The sequence below is a fragment of the Ictalurus furcatus genome, chromosome 12 (assembly GCF_023375685.1).
Source record: "Ictalurus furcatus strain D&B chromosome 12, Billie_1.0, whole genome shotgun sequence".
NCBI classification, from domain to species: domain Eukaryota; kingdom Metazoa; phylum Chordata; class Actinopteri; order Siluriformes; family Ictaluridae; genus Ictalurus; species Ictalurus furcatus.
In genome coordinates, this window is record NC_071266.1 from 12,852,780 (window position 1) to 12,866,668 (window position 13,889).

At 35.8% G+C, this 13,889-nt stretch overlaps 1 protein-coding gene across 2 annotated transcripts; it reads right to left on the reverse strand.

The window, feature by feature from the left end:
• Positions 1 to 599: 599 nt before the first annotated feature.
• LOC128615947 (uncharacterized) lies at positions 600 to 13,427 on the reverse strand. Of its 2 annotated transcripts, XM_053638360.1 has the most exons (8): positions 13,305 to 13,427; positions 8,740 to 8,819; positions 7,795 to 8,112; positions 7,346 to 7,651; positions 7,021 to 7,146; positions 4,302 to 4,334; positions 3,842 to 3,883; positions 600 to 2,649 (listed from the first exon to the last, which is right to left on the reverse strand). In XM_053638360.1, the coding sequence occupies exons 2-8, from the start codon at positions 8,807 to 8,809 to the stop codon at positions 2,591 to 2,593; spliced, it is 954 nt and encodes a 317-aa protein (XP_053494335.1). In that variant the 5' UTR covers positions 8,810 to 8,819; positions 13,305 to 13,427; the 3' UTR covers positions 600 to 2,590. The 2 variants fall into 2 exon arrangements, with proteins under 2 accessions (XP_053494335.1, XP_053494336.1); XM_053638361.1 differs by lacking the exon at positions 4,302 to 4,334.
• Between the last annotated feature and the right edge of the window lie 462 nt (positions 13,428 to 13,889).

Below are 13,889 nucleotides of genomic sequence, written 5' to 3' on the forward strand. Positions count from 1 at the left end.
TAGAAACAGTGACACACAACAATCTGGTTGTTTCTATTATATTATGTAGCATGGTATGGAATGGTAGTATAGTATAGTTCATCTACTCATAAACACACTGAGACACTACGTTATCATCTTGTTGTTATTATTATATTATGTGGTAGAGTACAGTACAGTGAAGTTTATCCACTTTTAAAACCAGTGATGCACTACAATCTGGTTGTTATTATTATATTATGCAGTATAGTATAGTATGGTATAGTATAGCTTAATGTAGTATAGTATCACATTGCATAATATAGTATATTTCATATAAAATTACTATATTGTTCTTATACCATGATTATATAATTTGTGTGTCCATCTGTCCAGGTTGTGCTGCACCTTCCTTATATAGATCACAGCTTCCTGTCTTTGTTAATTGACTTTCCAGCTGTTGCGTGTCTCTGCTTTTTACTTTGTATGTTTAAACCCTGTGTGTTTGTGAAGTTCTGCGTGCGTGCATTAATATTCCGTGTTGTTCTGTCTCGTCTTGGAACAAACGAACACTGTTCAAATGCACTCAGTGTTTCTATGGTTACTGTGATACTTGGTTGTGTGATCCACTTTGACATTTACAAATCTCCAACTCAATTCTGTTCGGTAATTATTTATTAATATTTTCTATTTACATTCAAGAAAACAGAATGATCAATACACAAAATAACTCACACAAAAAATCTGTAAGTAATAATGACAGCCAGTAAAATACACACCTGATCATGTAGATGCTTAATGTGATTAGGCCTTGCTACATAATAAAGTCTGTTAAATATTATTAAAGTGCAAAAAAGACTTAAAAGTCACTCAGAAATAAGTATAACATGCATATTTTTCAATGCAGTGTCTTTATATACAAAAAGGATTTTTTTTCAGATTTTTTGCTTTAAAATTCCTTTAAAAGGAGCACATATTTAGACCGCTATTACTGAAAGAATTTTCCCCAAAATATAAAATCTTAAAAATGGATATTTTTACTCCAGGAGTTAAATAATTTTAGTGATAAATAACTTTCTCTGGAATATTCCTGATTAAAACAGAAAGTTCCTGATTAAACTCAGAGGATTTCCCTCACACTCACTACATTTACATGGACAGCAATAATCTAATTATTGACCTTATTCTGAATAAAACAATATTCTGATTAAGGTGTTTACATGAGTCGCTTTTAGAATATTCCTTTCATGTTCATATTTTATATGTTATAGGACATAGATCGATTAACGGCACAAGTCATCACGTCACCGCGCCCCACAATCCAACGTGCCCTCCAGAATTTCACGTATCAACATACAGTGTGTCTTCGTTATGGTACCGTATACAGTTTTGGGTTTTTCATTTTTAACTTTACGAAAGCTTTAAGTGCAGTTAAATATTTGTCATGCAATATGTGCAAATAAACGACGGCGGATACAAATTCTCCAGCAACAGGCCTCCTCTGTACTTTCATTCGGCAACATTTCATTCATGCCACTGCAACAAACTCGGAGGTACTGGATGAGAGTAAGGACTGGTGGGAGAGAGTTGTTTTAATGGAATTTGATGATGGCGAATGGAAAGAAAATTTTTGTGTATGTGTCCTGTCGCAAAATGCGGTGAAAACTCCCACATGACGTTAATAGTGTGATTAAGGTGTGTACATGTCTATAATGCATGTGGATAATGCAACTAAAATAGGAGTACTCCACACATCTTAATTGTATGACTTTAGCCAGATTAAGGTCATCAATAATTGCTGTTTACATGATAGTTTCTTAATCAGAGTATCGTCTTAATCGGGTTAATATCGGATTATTGTTGTCCATGTAAACGTACTGGCTGACGTGTTCATATTTTGCACACATAATTAAACACATGTAATTCAACCTGAGTCTTGTGGAGCAACTGAGGTTTATTTTGAAGTAACCATGACAGATGGTGCTAAAAAAAAAACCCTCTGGTGTCCATGGAGAAGTAAATCCCTGTAGAGAATGTCAATAATAAAGATTAGCACTTGCACAGCAAAACATGGGCACTCAGGATCAGGACTGAACCTCCACCTTTGGAGCTGTGAGACACGGATACTAGCTCTTAACATCCTGGCTTATTATTTACCCAAGAGAATAATAAAAAATGTGAGTAGAATTAACTAGCTGACAGATCCTGGAAACTAGATTGGTATTGTTATATAAAAAGATTTGTTATTCGTGAATTCAGCACACTCAGACATGCTAGATAATTCTGACAGATAATTTTGTGAAAATAAAAAAAGAGTGAAAGACAAATTATACACATATAACTGCATTAAAGATACAATTATCTTTCACTTTTCTCTTTTGTCAGACTGGCTGATTTCTTTTTTTTAAATGTCCCACCAGCCTGGGACTTTCCACAATCAGGAACTTTCCCCTAAATGCCTGGTCTTGTATCTTACATCATTTAAAATCACACTCAGTGTCACATGGGACTGAACACAAACTCGTTCGTTGAGTCAGTAATGGAGAAAGAATCCATTTTGTAGAATGTCCTGATGGCTGTGTCTGTTAAATTACCATCATGTGATTAAATATTTACAGAGTAATTAATGACATTACACTGCGATCTTCTCTTCAGCATCAGCTGCTTTCTTATAAACAGGTTCATTCAGGGCTGAAAAAAACAACAATAATATAAAACTTTACAAATCACATATTATAACCATTTTTATACTGTAATAATATTCTACTGTACAATCATACAATAATAATACAATACACAATACATATTATATATAAAATACAATTTACACAAACTAATGTGTGCTTTATAAATAATATTATGTGTGTATAAATGTGTATATGTAATTGCTATTATTATTATTAGAGTATATTATATAGTTATATAGAGTATGTAATATTAGTATAGTATAGAATTAAAATTTACTATTATATTAATATTAATAATATTACTGCAGCATATTATAGTGTAGGTAATATTTCTATAGTATAATATATTAATATTATTAATATTATTATAGTTTATTATACAATGGATGTAATATTACTATAGTATTAGTAGGAGTCTGTACTAATATTAAAATTACTATTATTACTAAATGATATAGTATTGTATTAATGCTACAGTATATTATTAGTATAGTGTTAGTAGGTACTAATATTACTATAGTATAATATACTGTGATTATAGCGTATGATTAAATGATATACTTTCTAGTTGATATTTCATCTCTACAAACTTCTAATGTAATAAAATTAAATCACCATGTAGTATAGTGATACTGAAAAAATATCATTATGTGACATGTACTTTCTATTATTATTACATATAACACAGTACATTATTTTCAGATGTTTATTTTAGACTTCCTGTTAAACTCAGAGCAACAAAAGGAAAAGGAAGGGTCCAACAGTGGCAGTTTGGCAGTGCTGGGCTTGAACCCCTGACTTTCTGATCACTGACCCAGAGTCTTAACCATTGAAGCTTCAGCCCATGTTTTGTAACGATTAGATGACTGATTTTGGTGAAATCATGTTGGTGGGACCTCACAGGGTTTTCTTAAACATGCTAACACACAAACTAGCATTTTAGCAAACATGGCAACCCACAAGCTACCATTATAGTAAACATTGCAAGCCATGCATGTTATGGTTTCTATTTTATAACCCACTCGTTGGGAGTACAGCTTCAGTGGAATGTAAGTTGTTAAAAATTACCGCACACTGAGGTCAAACCATGTGTGTGTGTGTGTGTGTGTGTGTGTGTGTGTGTGTGTGTGTGTGTGTGTGTGAAGGAGCTGCTAAGATTTCTAGTATTAGTGTAACATTAGGATCATGAACATTACCTTCTCCCTCTTCAGGATAAGTGTGCTCTGTGGAATTGGAGTCTGAAAAAAATAAAGAAAGGAAATGACACATTCCATTGTCAGTGTGCAATCTGTAACAGGATACAAGAACAGCTTTCAGTTTTGGACTACTCTATGACCGAGGAAAAATTCCCAAAGAAAGCTGACGAGTGGAAAGTCCAGTAAAAAAAAAAATGGAAAGTGGAAAGTCCAAATGTAAATAAAAAAGAAAAGAAAAGAAAAGAAAACAAAGAGTGTTTTGTAAAATGTTGGAATTTTCTCATAAACTAATTCACACAGAGTATTCAGTTAATCAGAACCAAGCAGCAGCATAGAGAGTAAAGAGCACGGCTTTCCCATGTAAATATGAGTGCCCATGCACTGAGATCTGTAAAGTTACTGAATAAAACCAGCATCATAACTAGACCATAAACACACCAAATCTGAATAGTGGACATACTCAGAAAGGGAAGAGTCGATGCTCTTCTTTGCTCTGTGAAAAAACAAAATTATTTTTAATTATTACCCATCTCTCAGAATGGAAATCTTTGATCTGAGTATTTAAGTGCACACCCAGCATCAAGTCTGGACTTGTTTGGTGATTTTGTTTGGAAAGAATGTTATCATCATCTTATGTAATGAGTGCCAAACCGCAGACTGAATGCATCACTGCTGTTTTTTCTGTGATTATAATGAGATATATCTCTTTATTATTCTAAGTAACACTCCTATTGTCTCCCTTGTTTCCATTACCATCAGTGAGGTGGCTAGGAACGACGGTTAATGAAGGATGAGTGGAATTTCCTTGTGCACGAGGACTGGGCAGTTATTTTTTCCTTTGTGTAAAAAGAATAAAAATTAGAAGTGAATCAACGTGAATCTGTAGTTTGATTTAAAAGGCAACGATGAAACCGAATCAATACGGCAATCATAAATCTATTATAACTGATTATAAATCGGTTCTTTTTATTACAATAAACATATCGATTGCAGGCTTTTAAATCGTATCATATTGTAGCAGATATCAGTGGTATCATCAAATATTGCGTCACTGACTTATGAATCCACAATGCTGACACCTCTGCTAGTGATGTTATATTTTTATGCAGTTTTGAATTGTATACACTTACGTTTGAATTCTTATCTTTATTCTGTTTCTAAAATCTGATTGGATGAGCTGCGTTCAAGGCCATTTTTAAAATCCTTGATATACACACACCAGTGAGTGCATCTCAATAACTGAATTCTGTATAAATGCACCATAAAAGTGTTTAACAACAGCCCATAGATACTCTAATCTTTGTCCATTATGTTGCTTAGCAAACTTTGTTTAGTGTTAACAGACTACATTGTGCCATGGAGGAAGAAATGTGATCTAATCACAGTTAAGGGAGTTTGATTACACTTTGCGTTGTGCCAGGAACGCCCTTACCCCTGATAAAATCACTGTAACTCATGCTCTCTGGTGCTTTATCGTGTCTTTGATGTAGACATCAACTTGTTTTTCACCACTGCGAGACCTAAAAAAGGAACCTAACAACCTCAAACGTTCCCATTATTTAATGCCAAGCCACAAGTTAAAGTGAATCCCGGCTTTCGCTCTTGACCAAACACACCAAACTGCTAAACTTGTGATAAAAAAAAGTGGGATTGTGTAAAACATCTCTGCCTGAGAAGGCTACAAGTTAGATTTTGATTAGAGAATAGAGATTATATTCATGTTGCGAATCCTTTGTTTCTTTTTCATGCTATTACATGGTGGCTTTGTTGCTCTTGGATCTCCTTCAGATTTTCTCTGTTTTGGATTGTGGATCTTTATCTATGCATTCACACATAAAAAAAAAAAAAAACATGTTCATACATATAAAAAAATTTCTCTATTTATCTCTTTTATGCCCCTGTGGCACATGAACACAGATTTTTTTTGGAGCAGGATGACATTTACAGTATAAGGACTTAAGCAAGAACAGAGAACTGAAGAGTCTATTACGCATGACAGAATGAGTAAAAGAGTAAATCTGTAATAGTCAGTTGGGAGTCGACAGCATGCAGTTATCCAGCGTACATTCCTGAGTTCATTAAAATTCCTGTGATCATTAACCAGTGTTGCTAGTTTTCAGCAAGCTACACTTTTCTTCTTTTTCTCAGCCTTTGCATTGGGAAATGAGGTCACCGTTGTGCGCACGCATTTCTAATGTACATACATTATCCACTCCATAATCATTACTCAATCTTTACAATATATTTTACAATAGAGATGCTTCTGTACGTCATACACACACTGTAGGCATTTACACTCTGACATTTTGTAGAGATCTTTTAGATTTAAATGATTCCTGCCCCAATGAGCTTCTATTAGAGCTTGTTGCAGTTCCCATGTTTGACCACTAGGTGTAGTAAAAACTTTATAAAGCTAAATGGGGCAGTGAGAGCGCTGCACCACCATCACACACCATCCTGAAAGACCAACAAATCAACAGAACGTCCTGTTATATCTGTCTGTCAGAGAATGATCAGTGGTCACTCAAAAGATGTCACTGGCATTTCAACAGAATTTAATATGTACTGATTGTATAAGTTGTGAATGAGGACTTTTTGAAGATTAACATTTGTTGAAGGAATGATAAGTCACTGCTCCACTGTAATTGAGCAACGGTTCTCATCATGCTTGTGTGAAATAAAAGTTTTTAAAAAAAAGGTCATGGCTATAAAGAGTGTGACTCTAAATGTTAGGTGTGTTAGTGCTTGTTTTAGTGTGGAAAAAGCTTTTATGTGTAATGATGTGGGTCAGACAAGAACATACAGGAATTCAGCATTAAAGCAGATAAAAAAAGAAAAACATAAAATACAGAACTTTGCTGTTTTGGCATTTTAACATTTCCTTTTTTTTTCCAGTTACTAGTTCCCTAATTACACATCTTTAAAACTTGTTCAACGGTTTACTTGCACACTGCTGACTATATACTATATACAACATTATAATTAATTATTCAATCTGAAATTAGAATCTTTAGCCTTTCTCTGGTTTTGCTTAATTACCAGTACATACTGTATTTATCATTCATGACCATTTAATTATCTTCCTCTATTGTTATTTGTATGTAAACATTACGAGTTTGTATTTCTTTGCATTTTTGCACACTTGTTTGTTTTGTCTTTAAATGAACTTTATTACTTACGCTGAGCGCGTCTTCGCTTGAACAAGAGAACAATCAGGAGCCCGATGATGAGAGACCCGATAACTATCACAGGAGCAATGATGTTCTTCACCGTGCTGTCACTAGCTGGGGAATTCGCCGGGTTATCTTGGAGAGAGAGCGAGAGATATTTACTTTTTTTGAAAATGTGAACAGAAATACTCTCTAATATATTGTGTTTGTTGATGTTATATTTGTGTACACTGATAACCAAAAATCACAGTTTGATACAAATTAAGTTTTTTTTTTACTTTGCTGAAATAGCACTGTTCTGACATTTATTTGTATAATACTAGACAATAATTACCCTTTATCTCCAGAGTTGACATGGTCCCGCCTTCTTCTTCATATTTGTTGTTGAGGACGATGCACCTGAAAGGTGCCCAGAGTGTGTCGAACGTCTGGAAGCTCAGTTTGCTGGTCAGAGTGAAGAGACCGTCATTTCCCTGCGTGCTTTGAAGTGTGGCGCTTTTTGTCCAGTTTGTGTTGCTTTGATCAAACCAGTGGATGGTTCCTGCTGGATATCCACCACTAGCACTACAGTACAGATCAGCATGTTCACCATTCACTATCTCTTTCTGCACGGTGGTTATGAGCGGGTTGCTGTACTTGGCTAAAAAAAAAGATTCTCGTTAAAAGATCACAGGGTCACATGCTAGGAAAATACAAATAATCTCAGAAAGTCACAGAAATAATGGTGCAGATTAGACTCTGTAATATTGAGATAATGTGAACAAGAGGACATTTTTCTCTTACCTGTGACATTGATGGTGAATTTTACTTCCTCATTACCCAGGTTGGTCCTGATGAAATACCAATATCCACCTTCATCTGAGATCGCGGTGTTATGAAGCTGTAACGATGGCCCGTTTTCAACTTTAAATCGAGAGTCTCCTGTCACTTTGTTCACATATGGTTGAAAAGTGAAACAGGGTTTATTCTCTCCACTCCTAGTTAAAACCACTGTGTTAATGCTGATAAGCTTAGAATCAGTGAGGAACTCGATACTGCAGGAGATGTGAGTGGTCTGACCGATGACTCCTACTGCAGGCTGGCATTTCAGTTTAAACAGACCTGTTGAACAAAAAAAAACAGCAAAAACAAATATGATTTAAAAAAACTGATAAATACACCAGAGATGTAAATCACACAGGGCAGAAGGAGGGCATTCACTCTCAACATGATGCTACCACCATCATGCTTCACAGTGAGGATGGTGTTTAATGAACAGTGCCTGGCAAAAATGTTACATTGTCATCTGATCTGACCTCAGAACTATTTCTGTGTATTTTGTTTCAGTAATTTCTTCTTGCCACTCTGAGCTGTGGTTCTCTCCAGCTCCTTCAAAGTTCTCCTTGTGCTCTTGGATGTTTCTCTGACAAATCACTAATCCCTAATAATTACATTAGCCACCCCTACATGTAAAACTAATGCAGTCTGAATAGAGCTTAAGAATGTCTGTGTGTGTAAATCATATGGTCTTTTGGCTTATTTATTTTATTCTCTTGTGTTTTGTTTCCGGTTGAACTTTGAAACCCCTAAAGTCTGAACCCTAACCTCTAACCCCTAAATCATTACTCATGGGCTTTTGCATTATTTTTTGATGTTTTACCATTAGCTTGAATTAAACTCTTCTATTTGTTCAACACTTTAGTGAAGATTTGCTGTTTTCACAACAAATCGGAATCAAATTCCACTTACTCTCAGCCGACTTTCCAACACGTACAGACGACAATATCAGCACAAAGAACAGGAGAGTCGTTGAAGCCATGTCTCTGTTTCTGTAAAAAAAAAAAGAAAAAGAAAAAAAAGAGGAATTAACGTCACAGTGATCTGGCTGAAGAGGAAGAAAAAGAGGAAGAAAAATGTTTTATTTCCCTGATTTCAGGGACAGAGCAGAAAGATAACCACAAAGTGTTACACAATTCATCAGGTCATGACACCACATGTTCTTTGTTCAACTCTGCATGTCATGTCATTGAAATTTTGTAGTATAGCACTTCTTAGGTATTTGAATTGAGTATTTGAATTGAGTCTCTAAATTCTTTCTCTTTTTTTTCTTGGGAATGAAGAAGGTCAACAGCATTTATCTTTCTGTGTTCTGGACGGTTATAAAGGCCACATTGTGTCTACAGCTGCAAATACGCCCAAGATCAGGAGTCACAGTCATGTTATTGTATCTCAGTGAGTTTCAGAATGACTCAAATATCACATCAGTCTCACAGCCTCTTCTACAGATTGATGCATGGACAGAAAGATAAACAGATAGACAGGACAGATAGATAAATACATTAGAAAAAGCTTTCAGGGATGTTTAATCCTATACAACAGATAAAGGAGGAAGTCTGAAACTTGCTATTTCTCTGGAAACTTCAGACGAACATGCTATTTTTACTGTGTACGAAATCTTTATTACAGTGAAGTGCACATAAGGGGGGAACACACTTCTTCGCTTTCTTTCTTTTCCTGTACAGCTTTTCCTTTCATTTATCACTCAAACATCTTTGAGAGTGGTTTCTCATTGAAACACACTGATTGGCTGCAGCCGACCAATCAGCAGCTTTGAAGTATCTTTTTTCATTTTTCTCTCTCACTTCTCTTCTCTTTGTTTCTTTTCCCCCATAACATTTCCTTTTCATTTAAACTTAATCTTTAAGAACCTGTAGCACCATTTTTGTTCCTTCTTTCTTTCGCCTGTCCTTCATTTTTCTGTTTTTCTTTCTTGCACGTCTTTTTCTCTTTTTACCTCCTCATTTTTATTCCTTCTTTCTTTCATTCTCTCTCAGTCTTTCAACCTCATGATGTTGAATTTACCTTCATGTTTGTCTTTACTCTTTTTTTATGAGTACTACATGACCACAGGACTGTAGGTGATATAGATGATGTAGGTGATGTAGATTTAGGTGATGTAGATGATGTAGGTAATGTAGGTGATGTAGATTTAGGTGATGTAGATGATGTAGGTGATGTAGGTGATGTAGATTTAGGTGATGTAGGTGATGTAGATGATGTGAGTGATGTAGATGATCTAGGTGATGTAGGTAATGTAGATTTAAGTGATGTAGATGATGTAGGTGATGTGAGTGATGTAGATGATGTAGGTGATGTAGGTGATGTAGATGATGTGAGTGATGTACATGATGTAGGTGATGTAGGTGATGTAGATTTAGGTGATGTAGGTGATGTAGATGATGTAGATGATGTGAGTGATGTAGATGATGTAGGTGATGTAGGTGATGTAGATTTAGGTGATGTAGATGATGTAGATGATGTAGGTGATGTAGATGATGTAGGCCAGTGGTTCCCAAACTTTTTCAGGGTAAGGCCCCCCAAATGGCATTAAAATTTGACCAAGGCCCCCCTTTTGCAAGATGTCTTTAAAACATTTACATATAACATATATCTTTAAACAATATATCCCCCTTTTTTTTTTATTAATAATTACATCTTACATCTTTACATTACATTAGGGATTGACTGTGTGTGTGTGTGTGTGAGAGAGAGAGAGAGAGAGAGAGAGAGTGAGAAAGAGAAAGCATACATTTATTTATTTTTCACACAAAATTGTTGAGGCACCCCGGGCCCCCACTGGCGGCCCCCACTTTGAAAACCACTGATGTAGGTGATGTAGATGATGTAGATGATATAGGTGATGTAGATGTAAATGATGTAGGTGATGTAAGTGATGTAGGTGATGTAGACGATAAAGGTGATGTAGATGACGTACATGATGTAGCTATCATCAACCTATTGTACGATATCTAGACATTTTTGCTGATCTCGATATCGCCCATTGTGTTTACATGCGCGTTTGGTCATGTAAGAAGAGAGGGACGCAAATGCAGTTTAAGCATTTTATTTGAGAGTCAGGCGGACAAATCCAAACCGTGAATCATAATCAGCAAATAGAACACAAGCAGAGGTCAGGCAATCAGCAGACAGCAAAAGGAGGGATAATCCAAAATGTGGGGGATTGAGCCACTTAAGGTGTGTAAACTGAAGTGCCTTACTAATGGGTTAATTAACTCACCCACACATATCCTATGCACAAAATGACGTGAATGCACAAATGAACTTGAACTTAAGTAAGGCGATGGGTGGAATGGTAAGTCACGTTGTGAATACGCTCTTCCCATAACAATGCGCTAAAACACGGACAGTGAATAACTAAAGCATAAAGAATTCATAATATTGTATTACAGTAGTGAACACATTGTAATGTTTTATTTCAGGAGATCAAGTTTTCACAACAAGGCCAGTCTTCACTTGTTTTTTTTATACGTGTTTAAGTTAATGTATAAATTTGTGATTATTTAGACGATGTAGGAGATGTAGGTGATGTTGATTAACAGATTAACAAACACTAATCAGACAGGGATGTGTTAGATAAGAGTCAGAGTTTATGTGTATAAGGGTCTGAAATATAATAAACATGTGTAATGCAGGTGTTCTGGCTTTGTATTCTGCTCCATAGTAGAGGCTATTACAGAGAGCATGTAAGTAATAGTCCAGCGCTCACTCTTATCACTCACATCTAATCCACATACTGCAGTGGAACAAGCACACACACTTCAGTAGCTTCAACCAGAACAAATCATTCTCAGACCTGTAAAAACCTTAAACACTTTTAAGCCACAATGAGTGCCTAAGCTCTGCCCTTCTCTTCTTCTTCTCTTCTTCTTCTTCTTCTTCTTCTCTCTCTCTCTCTCTCTCTCTCTCTCTCTGCTACGTATGCACAGAATTAAACAAATAACACATTTCAGCTTCCTGGAGCTAACCCGGATATGGTCACTTTAGCAGGGTGAATGTATTTCTTCCTGGAAAGATAACAACAAAGACATCTACACAAACTTTTACTATTAGAGTTCTCCAGCTCACTTTTCAGAGCATTAATAATGGGCCTTGCTCAAGAACAAAACACTGCACAAAGAGCAATCTGATTACTCTGAGCTGTAAACACTATTATTATTTCTTTGGTTTATTTCCTGCCTTGCTCCATCTCTGCTAGAAACTCAGCGTGTGGTCAAGTTCCCAGCTAGGGGGACTTTTTTACAAACTAGATGTTTAACATTCATTGTTAGACTCAGTCACAAGATTTGAGACTCAATTAAAAGACATTTGAGCAGAGAGGTCTGATAACCTGAAAATCTGATAATCAAAAATCGTTTTTAAAAATGGTGGATCACATATCGGAGACACATCAGATATTGGATCCTGTAACAAATGACAAAAAAATGGAATTGGATTTGGTAAAGAAACTGATTTTTTTGGAACTGGAAATGCTTTCATATTAAGAGACTTGACAGTTTTTTTCATTTGTTAGAATTGATTTCATTATATTTATACTTTAAACTATTTACAAAGTAAGTGATGTAAATATCAGTTGATACTCAAAATTTAAGTATCTGCTCCAGGAAAAAAAAAATAGCTCTATCGTGCCATCTCTAGATTGGAGAGTACCTATTACGATGACGCTGCCACGTTTTTAATGCTCATACTTTTCTTCTTTCGCTTGACCTTTTCCATGGTCATTTCTTATCTTAATTATTTTAGTGCTTTTATTTATCTGCTTTGGTGTTACTGACTCTCGCTATTAACTGAAACTGCTCTGAGTTCTAGTCAAGGGATGTAACACAACTCACGACTTCTCATATTTCACATTAATTGTAATTCACGCAATTTTTTTAAATCCAAAATAAAACCAAGAGGATACAGATACATTCAAAAATCAACCCGTATTACATCCATTATATATTCATTCACAGCTATTGATCACAGGACCATAAACAAAAGTCCAGTTTTTCCAGCTCCCCCCATACACACACACACACACACACACACACACACACACAATGCTCTGGTCGTTTCTTTAAAACAAAAATACACAAGCCATTTGATAACGCCATCCTGCTAGGATTTCCATCTCATTTGCAATCCAGTCACATGTCTACGTGTTTGAAAGGAATGGAAATGAACGAAAATGCAAATGAAAGAAAGAAAGAAAGTAGGAAAGAAAGAAAGAAAACAGGCTGCTTGTAAAAAGTGAAATATGGCATGAAGTGAATCAGGTTAAACTACAGGTTAATAACTAACAGCTGTGACGTCACGGCTCAGGATCAGGTCCAGGTCCAGTTCCAGTTGAAGGGCAATAAGTCTCGTTATGGTGAGATCTGAACAACAGCAAAACAACAACTGCGTCGATTGAAATTGTGTGTGTGTGTGTGTGTGTGTTTGTTTGTGTGTGTGAGAGAGAGACAGATACTTACTGAGTAAGTTTAGACAGGAGATCCAGGCTCTCTCGTGGCTGATCGGCAGTGTGTGTGAGAGAGTGTGTGAGAGCTGAACTACTTCAGGAGTGCAACAACACTTTCGGTTTCAGTATGAGTATGAGTGAAGAGCTATAATTATGAGATTTTCTTCTGGTTTGCCAGATCAGATTAAACCACGCCCGCATTCATACTGACAAGAATAGTGCACACAAACCCAGTCTGGCGGGTTTGATTTATTATTTTCCCACAGTTTTTCATTCAGAGAGAGATTTATTTCAACCATTACAAACGTGAATAATAACTGGGATTAAAATAAGACTAATAGAAATTCACACCTGCTACTCGAACTCCTTATTCACCTTCATCATCCACAACACTCACTTTCTCCCTGTACTTTCCCTTACACAAACTTTCTCCATTACTCCATTTAAACCAACCACTGATCCTCACTTTCACTTTGTAGATTTAATACCCTCACTGCACCTCAATCTTCCCCTCATCATTTTCCCCCATGTAGCTTTTCATCATTTTCATCACTAAATGCCATCTCATCCTCACTACCACACACAGGAGGAGTGCGTC